A 22,170-nucleotide genomic window follows, 5' to 3' on the forward strand; every position below is an offset into this window, starting at 1 on the left:
TTTTTTTTTTTCCTTTTTTTTTAAATTTTATTTATTTTTCCACTTTTTTTTATTTAGGTATTATATGTGTACATATCTTACCATTGTCCCCCCCACCCCACACCCATACATGCCCTCACCCCTCAAGGTTTTTCAAGAATTGTCTAGAAACCGCTGATAAATTTAGTAAGACCCTAGAGGATATGAAAAAGGACCAACTAGAAATTAAGCATACACTGACTGAAATAAAAAATAATATACAGAGATCCAACAGCAGACTAGAGGATCGCAAAAATCAAGTCAAAGATTTGAAATACAAAGAAGCAAAAAACACTCAACCGGAAAAGCAAAGAGAAAATGAATCCAAAAATATGAAGATAGTGTAAGGAGCCTCTGAGACAACTTCAAGCGTACCAACATCCGAATTATGAGGGTGCCAGAAGAAGAGAGAGAGCAAGATACTAAGAACCTATTTGAAGAAATAATGAGTGAAAACTTTCCCCACCTGGTGAAAGAAATAAACTTACAAGTCCAGGAAGCTCAGAGAACCCCAAACAAAAGGAATCCAAAGAGGACCACACCAAGACACATCATAATTAAAATACCAAGAGCAAAAGAGAGAATATTAAAAGCAGCAAGAGAAAAACAGTTAGTTACCTACAAGGGAGTACCCATACGATTGTCAGTTGATTTCTTTCAACAGAAACTATGCAGGCCAGAAGGGAGTGGCAAGAAATATTCAAAGTGATGAATAGCAAGAACCTACAACCAAGATTACTCTGCCCAGCAAAGCTATCATTCAGAATTGAAGATCAGATAAAGAGCTTCACAGATAAGAAAAAGCTAAAGGAGTTCATCACTGCCAAACCAGTATTATATGAAACTAGGGACCCGTTGCAGGAATATTTCCTGCAAGGCTTCTGGCGGGTTTCCCTCCCACCACGGCCACCTCTCCTGCCCCGCCCCCCCAACCTCTCCCACTGCAGCGGGCAGGGCGGGGAGGGCGGAACAGGTGGGGCACTTTCCGCCTGCCCTGCCCACCCAACCCAGCCCGCCGCCACCTCCCCCTCTGCGGCCCCTCGGGGGACACAGCAGCTGCCGCTGCAAGCCTCGCCCTGCACTCCTGACCCTCTGTGCCCACTGCCACAGCCTCTGAGCACCCCGACCCACCGCACACGCTGCTGCCGCCACCTCTGAGCACCCTGACCCACCGCGCACGCTGCCTCTGCCTCCTCGGCCACTCGTGCTGCTGCTGCTGCGCGCCCCACCCCACCCACCTATCCCACCACGCCCCTTCCGTAGCCACCACCTCTTCAAAGGCCACCTCGGCCTCACACACCGCCTGCCACTCCCTGCCCCCCACCTCTGCTGTGTGCCACGCCCACAGCCACTGCCCGCCACAGCCTCTGAGGCCGCCGTGGCCGCACCACCTGCCACACACCGCACATTGCCACCACCACCTCAGAGGCCACCATGGCCGTGTGCTCCACAGCCGCACTGCTGCTGGCCCACGCAGCCGCCTTGCTTTCTGCTTTCTTCACTCCTCCCTCCCTCAGCGTATGCAAATTAACCACCATCTTGTTCGCTCTGATTGGCTGTGGGCATAGCGAAGGTATGGTCAATTTGCATATTACTGTTTTATTAGATAGGATGCTGAAAGGTATTCTTTAAGATAGTGGTTCTCAACCTTTCTAATGCCGCGACCCTTTAATACAGTTCCTCATGTTGTGGTGACCCCCAACCATAAAATTTTCGTTGCTACTTCATAACTAATTTTGCTACTGTTATGAATCGTAATGTAAATATCTGTGTTTTCCGATGGTCTTAGGTGACCCTGCTAGCGGTTCTCAACCTGTGGGTCATGACCCACAGGTTGAGAACCATTGCTGTAGAGCCTAAGACCATTGGAAAACACAGATATTTACATTACAATTCATTAACAGTAGCAAAATCACAGTTATGAAGTAGCAACGAAAATAATTTTATGGTGGGGGGTCACCACAACATGAGGAACTGTATTAAAGGGTTGCGGCATTAGAAAGGTTGAGAACCACTGCTTTAAGAAGAAGAATAAGAAGAAAAAGGTAAAGATAAAAACTACGAACAACAAATACATATCTATCATCAAGTGACTCTAAAAATCAAGTGAATAAAAAATCTGATGAACAGAATAAACTGGTGAATATAATAGAATCAAGGGCATAGAAAGGGAGTGGACTGACAATTCTCAGGGGGAAAGGGGTGCGGGGGGGTGCAGGAAGAGACTGGACAAAAATCGTACACCTAAAAAAAAATTTAAAAAAAAATCGTACACCTATGGATGAGGACAGTGCGGGGGGGGGGGTAAGGACAGAGGGTGGGGTGGGAACCGGGTGGAGGGAGCTATGGGGGGAAAATGAGGAACAACTGTAATAATCTGAACAATAAAGATTTTTAAAAATTTTTTAAAAAATAAAATGACCGTAAAAAAAAAATATTGTATCTCAGGTCACCTAACCCCATACATTAAGAGCCCACATGAATTACAGTGTTGTCAGTGATGTTCTGAGAGATTACCCATGCGCTGGAGCAAAACTGGCCGCAAGGATACTGCCAGTTTGTATTCTTGCCAATAGGAGAGAGCAAACACACCACAAAGTTGTTTCATACTCCAGCTTTTGGAACTCCTAAGGAGAGTTTATGCTATGCAGATAAGAAAGTATAAAAAGTTTCCTTAAACCCACCTTAGTCTTAGACCTGTGTAGTTTTTAAAATCATTGTGAACAAGCCAGGTAGAAAAAGGCTTTATTCTCATTTTTATCTGTAAGTATGATTCTCTTTTGAAATTGATTCAAATAATGAGTACTTTTAGTTCTGGGGTACCCCAGAAAATACTATCCTTTGGATCAAGGGTTGGCAAAATTTTTCTGTAAAGAGCTAGAGAGAAATTATTTTAGGCTTCGTGGGGCACACATAAACATATAGGCCTTGCTGTGTTCCAATAAATCTTTATTTACAAAAACAGACAGCACAAAAGATTTGTCAAGTGTATCATAATTTGTCAACCTTTGCTTTGGACCAACAGTTTTCACTTTCTTTTTTATTAATGAAGCCTTGGGAGTAGTCTATGGAGGCTTAGAGATGGCCAAGCAGGCAGTGATCTGAACTATCGCTGCTTCAACTAGAGAAGTTTTTATTTTTATAACATGGACTTTTGCATGAAATAAGTTTGATTAAAGGGTTTCATTTCTAAAACGGAGAAAAGCTTCAAAACCACTACCTTGGACTAAACCTAAAACCTGCTGCTTTAAAACTCAAGAACAGATTTCACAGGCAAAACAAACACATCTTTTCACACCTTTAAAAAAGATGATAATCATATGTTATTAACCACTGTTACCTTAATAAATTTAATTGTTTTTAAAAAGGATGATAGGTGGTACGCATAGGTTTTAACGTTCCCAGAAAAATTCACTGTCTCATACCACTGATAAAAACATTTAATAAACAACTTTAATAGCTCTAAAATATTATATTAATATAATATTAATAAAAATAAATGTACTTTACAATCATATAGAAAGTTAATATAATCACTTTGATTGTCAATGATCTGTTGTTTAAGAAAGAATATATTAGTCTTTTATAAAGTACTTATTATTTCTATTCTATTTTGACTTTTTTCTAAGTATAATGCTTACGGTACCTTAAGAGGTCCAAGAGAGGTGTTAGGGTATAGTGAAGAAAGCACCAAATTAGGACTCCATATATGTCTTCATTCCTAGATTGTGAGCTTCTGGAGACAAGAATTAAGTTGTCTTCTTCATTGTTGAATTTTCCTCAGCACCTAGAACAGTACATGATAACAAACTTTAATTTTAAAGCAAACATAAATTTACTTAATTAGATAGCTAGGAAGATAATAAATTCAGGTAGGTTATTTACTTATATTTCTCCATAATGCATAAGAAAAAAATCATCTTTTCCAGTGAGCAACAAATAAGTTAGTACTTTGAGATACATTCTTATAACTGGGAAATTAACATGTTTAAAACACATAAAAACTAACAATTACTGGATTGTGACCAAAGTCATATCCTTACAATGGTTTACAACTCCCTTTCCTACAATTCTGAAATACAAAAAGCTCTGGAAACCAAAAACCTACACTGATTTGGCAGTATCTGACCTAAATTGAATGAGGCTATTTACTGGTATTTATTTATCCAGCATGAATAATTGTATGGTTTGATGCAAGAAATATTACCATATTTAAATATGCAGTGTTTTCCGTGAACTCCCTGGGGTGTTACAGTATACGGTACCTGGCATTTGGTTTTATACAAGTCTGCCAGACAATGCCAGATTTTTTTCCTGGTTGCTTTACAAGGAGGAATCGACAGTCCTATTTCAGCCTTTCTGTGGCCTATCCCAAGACAATCTTTCCTGCAGCCATCCTTAGCAATACTTGAGGCTGCCCAAACAGCTCAGAGAGCTCTCCTGTCATGTCAGCGGGAAAAATAAAAATAAAAATAAATGTACTTTACAATCATATAGAAAGTTAATGTAATCACTTTGATTGTCAATGATCTGTTGTTTAAGAAAGAACATATTAGTCTTTTATAAAGTACTTGTTTTCATCACTTGACATTGGGCAGTCGAGAATCATAATGTAGTTACTTGATCTTAGCCTTGCAAGGGTATCTGCTCAGCATATAGCATTTACCATTTGACGGATGCACATTTTGGACAGTATATAAGAATTTCCCTTACATTAGGTGTGGGCAGCAACGGATATTTATAGAGAAAAAAATAACCGGAGGCTTTAACTGACTCAGTTACAACAACAAATCCATGGAACTGGTACACTCCCCACTTTTCTCATGTACCCTACCCTGTGGCCCACAGGACCACATCTAGGGATCTCAATTAAAGATCTTGAAGTAAATAGGGCACGCTATTCTAGTAACGCTAGAGGTGGTGGACCTGCCTATGCCTTAGGGTGGGCTATTAGGGTTTGGATAAATTAAGACGATGTAAATGCAAACCACAATGCCAACGTTTCCTAGACTATTTCCTCTAAGAAAAAAAAAAAAAAGCAGACTCAAAATCACCCCTCTAAAAATGCCTCATTCAGGAACTGTAGAGCTAGTGGGTAAAAGGTTCGCCGAACCACCACCTACATAGGGGTGCGCTCTCTCAGAGCCGGGGTACCACGCCGCTCCTGCGCAGGTTCTAGACTCCTCCCTTTGGAGCTCTGCCCCACCCTTCTAGGCTACTTCCGGCCCTCACTGAACGCCCTCAACGCGCTTGCGCCGTTTTGATAGGCTTCTGGAGCCCAAGAAATCCAAGCACTGCCCCTCTGGAACCGCCCCCGCCCCCTCTTCGCCCCGCCCACGCCTTACCGGCCTCCGCCCGAAATCTCGCGAGGGTAGGTGCGCGTCCGTATTTTGCGGACAACTAGCTCACAGCTGCTGTAATTGCTGCTGCGGGAGAAACTGGAGCTGCTGTAGTCCGCGCGCCCGCCCTCCCCCTTTGACGAAAGCCACCGCCTCTTCTCTCGCTCTAGTTATATACCCATTGCGGGGAGCGGCGGCTGCAACAGTGCCTGGACCCAACGCCGTCTCATCTCTTCAGACGGCCGCTTTGCCGGTCATTCCCGCAGCCCCGCAGCTGACGGCGCCCCCCCTGCTCCTAACCGGTTCCTCACTTCAGAACGCCCGTTCACTCCTCATCGCGCGGGACTCACCTCCCACGGTCTTGCCGGGGTGGAGGACGACCAGGAGGAGACGAGAGTCACCCTCCTAGGCGGCGTCGGCCCCCTCACCCGCGGGTGTGTCCTATAAATGGCGTCGGAAAGCGACACCGAAGAATTCTTTGATGCCCCAGAAGATGTGCACCAAGGGGGTGGCTACCCTGTAGGGTAAGTAGCTACGGCCCAGAAGCCGGGCGTCAGGGTCACCCGGCTTCCCCTGTGCCGTCCCCCTTCACCCCTCGCTGGTCCCGCTGTGTCCACCACCGCTGCTCCTGTCTCCAGCACTTCAGTGAGTCTGGGATGGGGGATCGCCCACCTCGGGCAAACCCCTTCCTTTCGCTGGTGAGAGACCTCTGGGGCTCCAAGAGAACCCCTTTCTCGTCTTGCCCAGCTTTCTGCGAGGTGGAACAGCTGACATGCCTGAAAGCCGGAGAGCCGGTGATTTGTGTTTGTGTGGTTCAGAGCTTACCTTTGAAACATCCGTTTGGCCTTGGATTTCCATAGATCAAAGGAGCAGTAACAGGAGAAATTACATTTCCCTTTTTTTTCTTTCTTTCTTTTGCCGCTAACTTACCTATTTTAGAGGTAGCTGTAACTCTCCTGATTTACCATCCTCTTCCTTGCACAGAAAGAAAAGGAGTGGCGAAAAGGGTTGGGTGTTTACTTAGGAAAGTCCTCTAGCTGATGTATTCTAGATCAACAGTGTTTCATTAAAATGCCACCTTGCCGTGAGGCAAAGGAAATTGAATGTCCTTTACCATTAGGGAGAATGCAGTCTTAAAAGGTAGCCGCACATAAATGTATACAACAGACTACAGAGATACAAACAAGTGCTGAGTAATCTGGTGGTTGGAAGGAGAGCAACAGCTTTGTGCTTTTTATCTAATTCTGCAAGATGTTTTAGTGGTGATTAATATGGGAGATTCTGAGTAGGAAGTACAGTAGTTGGAATGCTTCCCTTGACTAGGACTTTTATTTACCCACTCCTCCACTATTCAAAGTTGGAATAATATTTATAGAGATTTTGCCAAACTCTTCTACGGACTTGTGTGGGACTAGAGGCAGTAAAATATATATGTTCATGGTGTAAGAACTTGAGAATTGGTAAAATTTGTATATAATTGTAAGGCACTAATATGGTCAACTGCCATCAATTTTCAAGCTTACTCCCTTGGAAGAAAGACCTTGTTTGATGCAAGCAGAGTTATCCTTACATTCTAGAAGTCATTTTAAAACCTAATATATAATGTATTACCAAAAAAATTACAGCAATAAAGTCAAAGAATGTACATAGGTAAATTCTGATGTGTGTGTTTCCACCAACCTTCTTCATACCGTCTTCATACCACTAAGAGGGGATTTGGGGGTGGGAATGGCCAATCTTGAGATTTCACTGAATCTCCTTCAAATTCAGTATCTGAAACAAGTTAATAGCTAAATGGTAGAGGATAGAAAATACATTTGGATTTCCAAATACATTGGATCCCCTTGAAATTAAATTTTATTTTTGTGGTTTCCTCCTCAAAGTAATGAACTTTCAGTTCAGTTTAAATGAAACCTAATTCTTTAGTACTTACGTATGTGTGGAATGGGGAGGAAAATAACAATTGATGTATAGGACTGTAATCAATTTAGAACTGTGTGAATAGTGGTTCTTTGAACAAAACATTAATTTCGAAGGACAGTCATATCGGCACCTGTGTAAACTGCCAAGTCCAGCACCTGGCACAGAGAAAGAACTCAAATGTTTATTCCCTTCTCCTTCCTTTCTTGGAAATAGCAAAATTAACTTCATACAGTGCTTACTTTGGGAGGAAGTATGCAGAACTTGGAGCTATTTAACTTGTCTAAACTGATGAGTCATTTTGATAGAATTGATAGAGTCATTTCTTCCCTCATGGGACAGTATAGCTTCTCAAGCTCTTTGATCCTTTGATAGTAGGTGAAAAGTAAAAAACGCCTCTCTTGGGACCCAGTGTTCTAATTTTAACTCTAACCTGCCCAAATGTTTAGCCTGTTGAGCCCTATGGATAAAACTATGTCAGTTTCAATTTCATGACTTCATCCTGTAATAGTCGGGGGATTTGGAAGAGAATTAGACTCACCTGGAGAACTGCATCTGAAAAGAACTAATAGTACTGCCAGGATAGCAAAAGTTTAGCATAATTAACATATTCTCTATCCTTTGTGACAAGTTTTTTCATTTGCATAAGGTACTGTGAGGAGACCTAGAAATGCAGTGAGAAATCTTGATCTGTGAAAACAGATGGGGTCACTAGATACCTGGTCATCAGAATATCTTCTGTCCTTTAATGTGAACCAAAGTAGCACACCATACAAACTGTAAGAGGTTAACAGACTGAGTTTGGGCACTTAAAAAATGTTTCTTGCACCCTGGCCAGTGTGGCTTGTTGTTTGAGCATTGCCCGATATACCAAAAGGTCAGGGGTTTGATTCCTGGTCAGGGCACATACGAAGGTTGGGGGTTCAATTCTCTGTCCTGGTGTGCATATGCGAGGCAACCGATCAATGTTTCTCTCTCACATTGATGTTTTTTCCTCTATCTTCCTCTCTCTCTAAATCAAGAAAAACATATCCTTAGGTGGGGATTTAAAAAAAATAAATGCTTTCTATTGTATGTTCTAGAGCAGTGGTCGGCAAACTCATTAGTCAACAGAGCCAAATATCAACAGTACAACGATTGAAATTTCTTTTGAGAGCCAAATTTTTTAAACTTAAACTTCTTCTAACGCCACTTCTTCAAAATAGACTCGCCCAGGCCGTGGTATTTTGTGGAAGAGACACACTCAAGGGGCCAAAGAGCCGCATGTGGCTCGTGAGCTGCAGTTTGCCGACCACGGTTCTAGAGTACACAGACCATTTCACCAAATTTGTAGTCAACTGAGTGAGCAGTTGAGTTATTTCATTTTTGTTAATTAATGGAATCCAAATACATAATCCATTTCCTAAAATTGTTTTTTTTCTATTCTCCTCCAATGGTATTTTCAGCTTTATTCTACTCTTTGAAAGCAAATTTAATAAGTTAAAAATCAGCCCATTTTTTAATAGGGAAACTTTTTATTCCAATGCAGCCTACTTTTCCACAATGGCAGATCATCTCCACTTGATCAGCTTTGCAATATATACCACATTTATAATGCTTTATTTTGGTTGATACTTTAGGTCATCTTTTCTTATTCTTGTCTCCATTTTTATATGTGAGGAACCTTAGGCTCAAAGAGGTTAATGAATTGGCCTAGGAGGCAACACTTGTGACAGAGCTGGAATTTGCACTGTGTGTGTGTGTGTGTGTGTGTGTGTGTGTGTGTGTGTGTAGAATTCTGAAGTAAAATGCTTCAGGACCAACTTGCTGAATTGAACTGATGCATCTATTTAAAACCAGCAACCCAAACTTTTCAGTTCTCTTGGCTAGAAGTTTCCACTTTCTCTTTCAGGAATGTGTATTTTGTTTTGTCAGATAGGAATTTTATAAGGTCATGGTGTGCTACAGCTAGAAGGGACATCTAGTTAAACCCCATATAAAATGTTATGAAAACCAAAGCCCACTGAGGTTTAATGGTCTGATCGGTGTTTCTCTGTCTCTGGATCTATTTTTGGTAAGGGAAAGTGACTTGTCCAAGGTGCCACGGCAAATCAGTAACAGAGTTAGGACTATAATCAGATTAGTTTCAGTCTAGTGTTGTTTTTTTCTGCTACCATGCTGTCTTTTGATAAAGCAGGAAGGGGAGGAGGAAGTGTGGTATAGTAGAAAAAAAGCCCTGGACTGTGAGTCATTTCATTTCCTCATCTTTAAATTGAGGAGATTCTGAGAACCCTTCCAACTGTAAAAGTCTGTCATATTGAGGTTTAATAATGTTCTTTTATTGATAAACTTCTGTTCTTGGGAAATCTTTCTATGATTTTATTTTAGTTTTTAATTGAACAAACTTGATGTTATTGAGACATGATGCAAAACCTGTAGATTTCAAATTAAAGATTTACTGGGTAAATTCTATATGAGATGAATGTTCCTGCTAATTTGTGGATTATATATATGGATACTAAAGGCTGGCACTGAGAACATCATGTTATAAAAATGTGACATTTTGAGCATTCTTTTTTTAAATTTTATTTTATTATTGAAAGTATTACATATAGTAGTACATATATCTCCTTTTTTTTTCCCCATAGACCTTCCCCCAGCCTCCACTACCTCCTGTCACATGCTCTCATCCCACCCCCTCAGTGTTTTGTGTCCATTGCTTGAGCTTATATGCATGCAAACAAGTCCTTTGGTTGACCTCTTTCCCCCACTCCTCAACACTCCCCAGCCTTCCCGCTGTAATTTGACAGACTGTTTGGTGCTTTACTGCCTCTGTGTCTATCTTTTTGTTCATCATGTTATAATGCTCTTTATTTTCCATAAATGAGTGAGATCATTTATTTAAAATTCATTTTTCATGGCAACCAAAATATTTTGAGGTGTTGGAAGGAAGGATAGAATGGTAACATTTTTAGAGTAGGGAGACTGGTAGATCATTTAATCCAGGCCTCCCATTTAACTGGAAGAAATCTAGGCTCAGAGAAGGGAAGTGACACATTGCTGATTAGTGGCAGACTGGGAACTAGAACTCCAGTCTCCTGGTTGCTCATTTATTCCATGTTGCCTTGTCTGTGGAAGGAGGGAAAGTATTGCTTGCTGGGTATTCCTGCTGTAGGTTTTTGGCATTTACCCTATTTGCAGGGCTCTTAAGATGGTTTACTCTCATCTACTAAGATTCTGTTTTTTCATACCTTGCTGTCAGAAGACATTGTTCTAGGATCTTGAATTTTGCCCGCTAATTTTCTCCAGGTCAGGATGAACAAAGATTACAGAATAGCTGATCTAGGAACAGTGGTGGTTACTTATTTCATTTTATTTTTAGCAATCTAGTTAGTGTCAACTGCAGTCTATCTTTGTAGATTGGAGTAATAGTGAAATCTCGATTTTCAAACCGTAAGAACTGAGATCAAACTGTCCTGAAGAATTTATCCTAAAAAAAAAAACACACCAAAAAGTTGCAGAGCTTCCTTTGGTGAAAACAGCTTCTCACTTTACTTGGGCATCATAAACATTTCTCTCTGAATTGAAAATTGATACAAGTTTTAATAAAAATTATTTGTGGCTAAGGGTTATTTGTGGAAAGATTCCTTAAAAGAATGGCTGTTCAGCCCTAGCCTGCTTGGCTCAGTGTCGGCCCGTAGACTGAAGGAGTCGAAGGTTCCTTTCCAGTCAAGGGCACATGCCTGGTTTGCGGGCTCGATCCCCAGTAGGGGGCGTGCAGGAGGCAGCCCATCGATGATTCTCATCACTGGTGTTTCTATCTCTCTCCCTCTCCCTTTCTCTCTGAAATCAATAAAAATATATATATTTTTAAATGGCTGTTCATGAGTTGATATTTAATCATAGATTATATTTTATTGCTGTTGGCTATGTGGATTGATAGGAATATATTTGTAAATGCTGTTTTATTACACCCAGGTAACATCATATTGAAGTGAGAGAAAACCTACATATTAATTAGTAAATTCAAGTTATAAATTTAGTGGCCTCCAGTTGTCAAATGGTCACTGATAGAGATAGGACAATGGTAGTATCTCTGTAGTTTGGGGGCTCACTTTGAATCTGTACAAACTTCTATAAACTAAAAACTTTATTCTGTTCTTGTGATAATCTGCATAAAGTAGGGTAGATAAAATTTGATTTTTAAAATCTTAAAAACCTAGATACATCTAGGATATCGACAGTACACTGGTGATCCCACAGAACAGAAAATAATTTCCAGTTGTTGGTATTTGAGACGTATTTTGTAACATATACATTACACAGAACTCTGTGTGTTCTCTTCAGTTCATTGTTTTAACTTGGACAAAGTCAGGTGAATTTGCCAGGGAAGCCCCTTGATGAGGTTTTTTTTTTTCTCTCTCTCATTCTCTGCCTGCAATTCTAGTAATTACTTCCTGGGGTAGTATGGGTGGAGGGAAGTGTGTGATCATGAGGGTGGTGGTGATGGATGGAGGTGAAGGTGGTGAAGGCAGCCCTACAGACTTTAGAGAGCAGGTTATAAGGCTGCTCCCTGGGGCATGGATAACTGAGGTATGGCAAATCACACCATTTAGTACTATTTTAGATATGTAGCTACACAGTGAATTAAATAAACCTTTCTGTAAGAGATTAATAATTAATAGCCCAAAGAAATACTTCAAACAAAATTTAAAGTAATAAAAACTGCAGGTGCTTTATGATGTCTTTCTGATGTTTAACTGGAATTGATAATTAACTTACATTTCTATTTTCTACCCAGAGCTAAGCTCATTTCTACCAACTTTCATAAGGTCTGTTCCCTTCTAGATGTTGGATGTTATTCTGCTAACCAGCTAAACCTTTAATTGGGTGCTTTCCTTACTCTTCAGAGCAGAGCCCTATTCATTTTCTTATTTCAAATTGAACAGTCTTTGTGTTAGTCTGTCATTTCATGATTCAAAATTGAGGAAAACGCAACATAATACATAATGTGGGCCTCATACCTGATGGCAACCCTAATGTTTTTCCCCAGTCAGTATACAAATTTATCTTGGTTACTATAGTTACCAGCCTATCAGTTATTCTTCTAGCTCTTTTGCCTTCTCTCAGATATTAGGATTACCATATAATCCGGTTCTGCTACAGCTCTTCAGGTCTTAGCATTTTATTACCAGCTGCAGCTGTCTGGCAATTTACAGTTTGGCATTCCATCAGGGTCGGTTGGTTTTAGGTCCACAAACCCTTTTTGTCTCCAAACATTTTAAATATACAGAATTTAGCAAGGACACATTTAAGCAACAATTTCCTCATACTAATTTGCTCAGTTCCATTCTCCTTTGTAATATCAAGGAGAATAAATTTAAAGATCAAGGAGAGACCATTTAAGAAATATATGTGCAGATGTGATTTAGACTCCAGACCATCACTAACTACCTGAAGTGACTTAAAAGCACCTTGATTCATCAGCAACCACCTAATAAATAATATGGCTTCTAACAAAAATTATTTCTGTAGGTTATAGAAAGAATGTTTGGCTGGCCTTTAGATTTATTCATTTGAATTTGGGAAAACTGTTTAGAAATTTAATAGGAAAGGTTATCTTTCTTTTGCAGCCTTTGAATAAACAGGAAAAGAAAAATAAAGACTGAATAGTTATATAGGTCTTTATTATAAGTCTTTCTATTTAATTATCAAATACATATTTTAATCAAAACTTCAGAATTCATATAATTAAATTAGTTTTAAATTATAAGTGTTTAGTTGTCTTCCTAAAACTAAGGCTATTGAAGAAATAAGATATATTAGTTTATATATCAGTGTTTGTGTGTTTGTTTTGGGTGCTCGTGCTTATTAATATTATATATTGTAGTAATAACTTGTAAATATGCACAATTAATCTATTAGTTTAACTGAATTGAAGGTGGTTAATCTGTTAATAATTTAGATTTCATTATCCATATTCTTATATAACAATTAGTAATGTTTTTTTAATCAGAAATTTAGTCTTAAGACATTGTGTGTGCTTTTCAAAAAGTGTTTATATTTCTGAATTAGAAGATTATGTGGTAAGCTTGTAACTTCATAAATGATTAAATTAAATTCCTGCCTTGAATTTGTATTGAAATTGTGATTTGAATGGTTTCATTGTAAGACTAGTGTATCCTATTCAAGACAGTGGTTAAATTCTGATAATGCCCCAATGAGAACTTTATTTTAATTGCACAAATAGTCTCAAAAGCAGAAAATAATTTACTTTTTCCACAGGGCCCTAATCCTTAAAATTTTTAAGAGGAAGCGGGGCTTGGGGGTGGGGGACGATAAAACGTTTTAAGAAAAGAAAGGCCAAGAGTGAAGCATAAAATTTTTGGTAACTTGTAACAAAAAACTTTAACAATATTTTCCAGTAGGCAGCCTGTAACAGTGCAAGCCATACCTCTATAAGACCTACTTGACCACTACTAATCGTAATAGATTATTCTAGTACCAACACATTGAACCACGGACATTCTTATGAACCACAGGTCAAGCTTTCTAGAGAATAAATAGAATGTAGAGCTTTATTCAAACTCCCTTTCTCAGAAGCAGACATCCTGGTTACTAAGTAGGCAAAGAGAAGGGGTGGGAGTGCTCTTTCTGTCTTTGCTTTTGAATTGGAAACACTAGGGATGGATGACTTAATATCCATAGTCCTCTTTTAAATTTGTTCCTGAAAGTTTTTATTTAAATTGAAAGACTGAGGGAATCATCTTTCTGGTTATTAGCAGTAGAATTAACAATTTGGATGTGTTTTTAAAAGCTCTATTTTTAAAATATGCTTATCTACCCATATCAAATTGATATAGCAGATGGTTTGAACGTTTTCCCCAGCCCCATTTCCACCCCATTCACCTCCAGCTTTCTCCTTCCTATCTAATCAATGTCATTAGTACAGAGATTTTCTAACATAACTTATTGTCCCTTACATCTGAGAAGTAACAGTGATGGTTTAAATCAGAAGTGGGGAGCCTTTTTTCTGCCAAGGGCCATTTGGATATTTATAACATCATTCACAGGCCATACAAAATTATGAACTTAAAAATTAGCCTGCTATATTTGATCAAACATTTAATTAACTCCTAATGCCTTGGGAGGGCCAGACTAAATGATTTCACAGTCCTTATACTGTGGTCTGGATATTCCCCACCCCTAGATTGAATATAATGGATAGGCCCGGCCATTGTTTCCCAATGGTTGAGCATCAACCTATGAACCCAGAGGTCATGGTTCGATTCTTGGTCAGGACACATGCCAGGTTGCAAGCTCCATCTCCAGTAGGGGGCGTGTAGTAGACAGCTGATCGATGATTCTCTCTCATCATTGATGTTTCTATCTCTCGCCCTTCCTCTCTCTGAAATCAATAAAAACATTTTTTAAATCAACCAATCAATCAGTAAATAAATATAATATGTGGGTCTTTGGGAGAGTAAGGGAAAGATCCATTAAATTGGATATAGTGCATGCATTAGTAAGTGGGATTAGTTAGCATCACAGGTAGGGGTAGGTTATTGGGTTAGTGGAAGATAGGTAAGCAGAATGAATAGGTAGCTTGATAAAACTAGTACCTTTGTGAGTGAGAGTAGGTTTGTCAATATTTGGAATTGGTGTTTTATCTTTATTGGATTGGCTTTAGAGATTAAGGCTCATGACTGAGATCAGTCTTTTTTCCTATAAGTGAACTTTACTATCCCTGTTTGTCCCAGGACATAGCTCTTGACTGTTGACTTTTAACCTTTGCCTTATTTCCCAGCATAGAGATGTCCACAGTTGATGTATAATAGTGACAAAGGGTTTCAGTGGCAGAAAAAAGATTTAAGTGGCGATAGAAATGGTGCGTAGGCAAGCAGGCTCTATGGCAGGGGTGGGGAACCCTGTTCTGACAAGAGCCATTTGAATATTTATAACATCATTCTCAGGCCATACAAAATTATCAACTTAAAATTAGCCTGCTATATTTGGTCAAACATTTAATTAACTCTCCCCTAATGCCTTGGCAGGGGCAAATGATTTCATGGGCCTTATACAGCCCACAGGCCAAACATTCCCCATCCCTGTCCTATGGCACCACCAGTTCCTATCAAAGTGAAGAGGGAGGGAAATAGGGGCTGAGGCAAGGACAGTAGTTTGGATTTATATTTATGGGACCTTTGTAACTTTGGGACATCCTGTACTCAGAAGATATTAAATGTTAACAGATAAGCCTTGTATTAATCAATTTCACCCCCAGTAAATTTAATTAAAAAAAAACAACAGTGAAACCTGTTGCCAGTTATCCTGCAGTCATATCACTTCCTTGTTACCAACTTTTTTCCCCCAATGATAAATGTGTTCACAGTAAGAAAGATATTATAGTCCTACATGTTGTTACATGTAAAGAATGGTAATGCCATACTGTCAAATAAAGTTGGGCTTTAGTTTCCAAAGTACTTTTACTCACATTACCTCTTCTGATCATCCTGTAGTTCTGTTCTGAAGGACAATTTTTGTGACATAGGTAGAACAATTTTCCTAATTTTACAAATAAGAAAAGTTAGCTCAAGATGGATAAGGAACAGCCAGCAAAAGTAGAACTTCACTAATTATGGTTTTAAATGGAGATGTAAAACATTAGGTTCTTTCCTACTTTCCTTTTGTAAACTATAAACATTTATAATGCTGTATTTTACATGTGAATTATTGGAATGATGAGGCTAACTCATCCGCCATTTAGGAATATATAATTTACTGTTTAAAATAATGAAAGCAATATTCTTACGCTCTTCTTTCTAAGCTTTGACAGAATTCATTATGCTATGGTAGCTAGGTCAGAAAATAACCTTGCTACTGAAAGAACTGAAATCCCAGACACTGTTAACTGATTTTCCCTAAGGGAAAATCCCTCAAGAGGTAAGCCACTGCTGATTTGGGCTTTTGTGCCTCATCAAAAAGTCTTGATCACAGATTTTTTTCTGTAGTTGTTTTATAGATTGTTGTCAGTTGTTTACTTAGGCCACAGTATTTGGTGTTTCAGTTTTGGGGGAGAGTTTTTTGGGTTTTTTGGTATAACTCTGAATCATATTTTGGCTACAAGCCACTAATTGGAAACACAATGTTTCTCTTTTTTCTTCCCCTCAATAGTATTTTCTAGCAGCCACAATGAATGCATGTGGTAGTTATTAATATTTTCCACCTAATCAAACCTCTATTGGCTGTCAGATTAATAGGGAAAATGCATTTTTACTAGCTAGGCAATAGAAAAATTACATCAGTAATTACTCTTTAACATGTAAATAAGATTGAATAATCTTTTTATAATAAGCAAGAAATTTGGCCTACAGAATGTTTTATGTATGTAGGCATTCTAGGTAATTTGAGATTTTTCTAAACTATTTATCAAATATGCCTGGCCAGTGTGGCTCAGTTAAGTGTCTTCCCATATACCAGGAGGTCTCTGATTTGATTCCCCATCAAGCCCCATGCCCAGGTTGCAGGCTCAATCCTCAGAGGGTGAGGGCGAGGGTACAGGACGCAGCTGATCGATGCTTCTCTCTCATCAATGTTTCTCTCTCTGATATAAAAACATTTAAAAAGATATTTATCATAAAATCTTTAATACATATTTTATTAAAGAATGCAGAAGTAGAAATTCAAATACATAAAGCACATAAATAGAATTTATACAGTAAAGTGCTTAATATTAAATCTTACTGAAACATTTCAATTTTCTACTATTCAATTCAGTCATTAGTTTAAAACTACCTTTCCCATCAAACCTTGCACCAGATAACAGTAAAAAATCTTTAATTTAAAAAACAAAATAAATGATTTGGTTTGATTTTCATTTCTCTGCCCATCTTTCGTGCTGAGCAGTAAACTCAGAATAAGGAAAGTAAAGAATAATAGAATTGGTTTATTTAACTGTTTTAAGAAATGGGTGTGACAGGTTCTTTAGAGCTCGATATTTTTACATAGGGTGGCCTATATAAAGTTATTAGCATTTACTTTTAAAAATTAGTACAGCATTGGATGTTTTACATAACTTACAGAGTCATATTAGCACATTAGCTTTTGTAATATTGGCTTTTAACTCAACAACTTGATTGTTTACTTTTAACCTTTTGCACTCGGATGTCGAGTGTGACTCGACACGGTTAGCATCGGTAGCAGCTCTTTTTATACTCTTTGAATGTATCAATAATTGGAAATATTAAAAAATCCAAATAAATAAGTTTGTATGAAAAGAAACTCCAGTTTTTTATTCTACTGCCACGCTTTGTAAAATCTGGGGTATTTAAAAAATTAATAAAGGAATTGAGAAAAAAGCAAGCGAGTGCAAAGGGTTAAAAGTAAATTACAATGTGATTTAGTATGATTGCATTAGTACTGACTTCTAAAGATAGTCATATATTGAGTTGTCTGTTTCTGTTGCAATTTTTATTAGAATTTTTTTATTTTATTTATTGTTGGTTTTTTAAACTAGTGGCCCAGTGCACGAAATTTGTGCACATTAAAAGGGGATTAATTAGAGGAAATATTCTAATATTGCTATTTGCCCTTTCTCTAAAATAGAAGGGTTAGAGATGAAAGAAAATTAGTAAAATGGACCGTATTTTCCGGCGTATAAGACGACTGGGTGTATAAGACGACCCCCAACTTTTCCAGTTAAAATATAGAGTTGGGATATACCTGCCCTGTAAGATGACACCTGGCATATAAGACAACCCCCGACTTTTGAAAAGATTTCCCTGGGTTAAAAAGTCGTCTTATACGCCGGAAAATACGGTATATAAAAATCTTCCTTCTGTCATAGTCTGGGGCACACTACGGGACCCAGAGTCAAGTCCCTGCCCACCCACGTGTGCCCCAAAATCGCACGAGACCCAGACCCGGCCGCGCCCCCCCCCCATTTGGCTAGATCCAGTCCTGGCCAGTCCCACCCTTATCAAGCCCCGCCAGGGCGGTGGGCACGGCCTGAGGTCCCCCAGCCTGGGGCAGGGCGGGGGGGCGTGCCTTGAGGTCCCCAGCCCGGCTCCAGGAGGGTGGCACAGCCTCAGGTCCCCCGTCAAGCCCCGCCGGGAGGGGAGTGCAGCCTCAGGTCCTCCGGCCCGGGGCAAGGGGAGCAGCCTGAGGTCCCCCATCAAGCCCCGCCAGGCAGGGGGGCACAGCCTGAGGTCCCCCGTCAAGCCCCGCCGGGAGGGGGCATGGCCTGAGGTCCCCCGGCCTGGCGCTGGGGCGGGGGGGGGGGCAGCCTGAGGTCCCTCGGCCCAGCACCGGGACAGGGGTGCACCTTGAGGTCCCCCGTTAAGCCCTGCCGGGTAGGGGGCATGACCTGAGGTCCCTTGTCAAGCCCCACAGGGGCGGGGTGGGGGCACAGCCTCAGGTCCCTGCTGATTGCTCGTTAAGGCTCGTTAGGGGAACTTGCCATTTTAGGTTGTTCTAGGAAAATAAGATTGCCTAGCACTTATTTTTCCTGCTCTTCCTAGACTTTTCAGGTTCAGTTGGGATTGTCACTGTTGGTATAACCCCAGCTTAAATAGGGCTATGAGAATGGGTGTTAGACTGTCACAAATGATTTGAGTTTGAAAGGCCAGCAGATGATTTTCTCTCAGATCTAATTTCTTTGAGTACTGTTATTAGATTGTAGGTGCTGCTTGATTCCCCACCTTCTATGGGTGGTTTCTTCCCTTAGCATATAGTCTAGAAAACTTGCAATTCTAACTAATTAATAAAATTAGTATATGCATTTCCGTTCCAATGAATAATTCTGCATACCAAATTTTAAGAAGTATGTACTTAGAGCAAGATTTTAAAAATAAAATAGTATCACCCTAGGCAGTTTGGATAGAGTGTCGACCAACAGACTGAAGGGTCCCAGGTTCGATTCTGGTCAAGGGCACGTACCTTGGTTGCAGGTTCCCGGCATGCAGGAGGCAACCAATCGATGTGTCTCTCACATCGATATTTCTCTCTCTCTCTCCCTCTCCATTCTACTTTCTCTAAAAAATGAATGGGGAAAATAAAATAAAATAGTATTTTGTTCTCCAAATTTGAACTGTTTTTATTTTTCGTGGGGTTTGGTTTGGTTTTTTTTATCTGCCTGGCCTAAGCAGGGGGAAAATCTTCATGTCAGTGTTTTCTGAGCACCAGAACCCTTCTGATTCCTAATTTAGATTTAGCATTTTTGTGTTGGTCTTAGTTTGACACTAGATCTTCCTATTTCAGCTTGCTGGCCTTTAGAAAGCAAAACCCTTTAATTACCTGCTTACTTTAATGACTGGCTAAGGCTAAGTTATCTGCTCATATCCTGTTCACCTCAAGGGCCTTAGAATCTCAGCACCTTCTTTGTACAGGCAAGCTGTTCTTTGCTGTGCTTAATTCAGTTCCTTGAGGTGCTGCTTAAGCTCATGTTATTTTTATATTTTCCTGATGGCAAAGGTAAAAAGAAGGGGTTATAAACAAAATCAGGCCACAGGGTAATTCTCTGTTAAGCTCTTTGTAGTCACCTTCCTATAAGAAAAATGTTTCCTGAGTAACCAGATTTATTCTAGCTGACTCACTCTGTATTCCCTCCTTCCATATTCCCTCCTTTTAACCTCTTTTGGAGTCTTTCAAACATTTTGCAACCTGACAAGAAGCTTCTTCAGAGCCAGCTACCTTTCTTCCTCAGAGCCTTAAAAAAATTATTCTTCTTATTAACAGAAAAATAAAGAAGACCTTGTTAGTTCATTTTTCTGTGTGTTGTCCAATTGTTTTGGTATATTCTTTTCAACCAGTATAATGAGAAATCAGGAGATAGAAATGTTCAGTGTGAGATCACTCAATTTTATTTGTATATTTTAGGAGGTAGGTCTTTGAGTTCCTAGTTGTTGACTATGAACCAGATGTCAAATGTTAGGTTTAGTCTCCCATTCCTTCCTCCCTATTCTCAGAAGGCTTACAGAGTGTGTTTATTTTTTGTTTGTTTGTTTGTTTTTTCAGATAACCTCAGGTAAGAGATAAAGAAACACCAAGCCCAAAACATCAGAGTATCTGTCTATAGCTTAAAGGTGACAAACTAGAGATAGGATCTCGCTCTTTAAAACCACAGAAATTCATTGGTCTTTATAAAACTAGACTTAAGCACTTGCACCATAATTTTTAGTCCTGATTACCCTAAAGCTATAGCACCTGAGTGATGAAGCTTTGAGTTTAAAATTGGAAAGGGCTGCCTGGCCATTGTGGTTCAGTGGTTGAGTGTCAACCTATGAACCAGTTGGGGTGCATACAGGAGGTAGCTGATCAGTGTTTCTCACATCCATGTTTCTCTCTCTCTGCCTTCCTCTCTCTCTAAGAAAATCAATAAAAACGTGTGTTTTTTAAAAAAGAATTTTGCTTAGAATTGACATCAAGCAAATCTGTTTATAGTTTGTAGCATCTACCTGCTTTCCAGTGTTGATTATTAGAGTGTTTTACTTATCGTCCTCTTCCATTCTCTATGATTCTTCAAAGGTTTTACATAGGGATTGAGCTCTGTAAATTCCCAGAGTATGCTGGGATATAATTTATCTGGCACAGGAGAACTGAACTCATGTAGATTAGCAAGGTACTTTTATCTTGTTGAATGCTTTGGGATTCAGTTTCCTCATTCTTACGCTTTGGTTTTCCCTATATGGTTTGACTATCAGTAATCTTTAATTGGAAGAAAAAGAAGTGAAGCAACATTTTACATTATACTATTTATCCTATCTAATAATAGACAAATATGCAAATTGACCATACCTCTGCTACACCCAAGCCACGCCCACCAGCCCAAGCCATTCCCACCAGCCAATCAGGGCGAGTATGCAAATAAACCGAACCAAGATGGCTACAGCCACCAAGAGCAAGGTTTCCCAGGCAACAGAGGGAAACAAGCTTTCCTCCTGCCCTTGACAGGCCTAAGCCTCCACTCAAGCTACAAAGTTTCAATTATAGAAGGTAAACAAATTCAAACAAATGGCGGCAGCCACGGAGCTGGAGAGACCAGGCCAGGGTTGCCCTCGGTAATGGAGAAAGCAAAGCTTTCTGCACACCCTGGCCAGGCTCAGGCCTCTGCTTAAGGCTACAAAGTTTCAGTTATAGAAGGTGAATTAACTCAAACAGAAATGGCTGCCAGTGGAGCATGCAGGAGGCTTGGCTCTGCTCCAGGCTACAAAGTTTCAATTGTAGAAGGTAAATAAATTCCAGATACCAGTGCCTCCGCTTGGGTCAGCAGGGGGCGTGTCTGGCTTGCAAACCACCACAGGCCCCTTGCTCAGGCTGCCCCATGCCCCAAGGGAACCCCCACCCTTATCTGGGACACCCTTCAGGGCAAACCAGCAGGCCCCCACTCCTGCACCAGGCCTTTATCCTATCTAATAAAAGAGTAATATGCAGATTGACCACCACTCCAACACACAATATGTCTGCCCCCATGTGGTCAAAGATCCTGCCCCCATGTGGACACAAGATGGCCACCACAAGATGGCCAGCGGGGGAGGGCAGTTGGGAGGCACCCAGCCTGCAAGGGAGGGACGTTGGAGGCGATCAACCCTGCAGGGGAGGGCAGTTAGGGGTGACTGGGCCGGCAGAGGAGGGAAGTTGGGGGCAAACAGGCTGGCAGGGGAGCAATTAGGCATCAATCAGGCTGGCAGCGGAGTGGTTAGGTGGTGATCAGGCTGGCAGGCAGAAGCGGTTAGGAGCAATCAGGAAGGCAGGCAGGCAAGCAGTTGGGAGCCAGCAGTCCTGGATTGTGAGAGGGATAACCAACTGCCCATTTAGGCCCGATCCCACTGGGATCGGGCCTAAATGGGCAGTCGGACATCCCTCGAGGGGTCCCAGATTGGAGAGGGTACAGGCTAGGCTGAGGGACACCCCCCCC

The 22,170-nt window shown here is 40.3% G+C and overlaps 1 protein-coding gene across 1 annotated transcript in view; it reads left to right on the top strand.

Moving 5' to 3' along the window:
• The first annotated feature begins 5,497 nt into the window (after positions 1-5,497).
• Positions 5,498-22,170, top strand: part of WDR44 (WD repeat domain 44) — a 92,739-nt gene continuing 76,066 nt past the window's right edge. Inside the window, exon 1 of the mRNA XM_028133111.2 lies at positions 5,498-5,881. Within this exon, the coding sequence (XP_027988912.1) occupies positions 5,805-5,881 (77 nt within the window). The 5' untranslated portion in view covers positions 5,498-5,804. The remainder of the gene's footprint in view (positions 5,882-22,170) is intronic.

This window comes from Eptesicus fuscus, chromosome 1 (assembly GCF_027574615.1).
Source record: "Eptesicus fuscus isolate TK198812 chromosome 1, DD_ASM_mEF_20220401, whole genome shotgun sequence".
Classification (NCBI taxonomy): domain Eukaryota; kingdom Metazoa; phylum Chordata; class Mammalia; order Chiroptera; family Vespertilionidae; genus Eptesicus; species Eptesicus fuscus.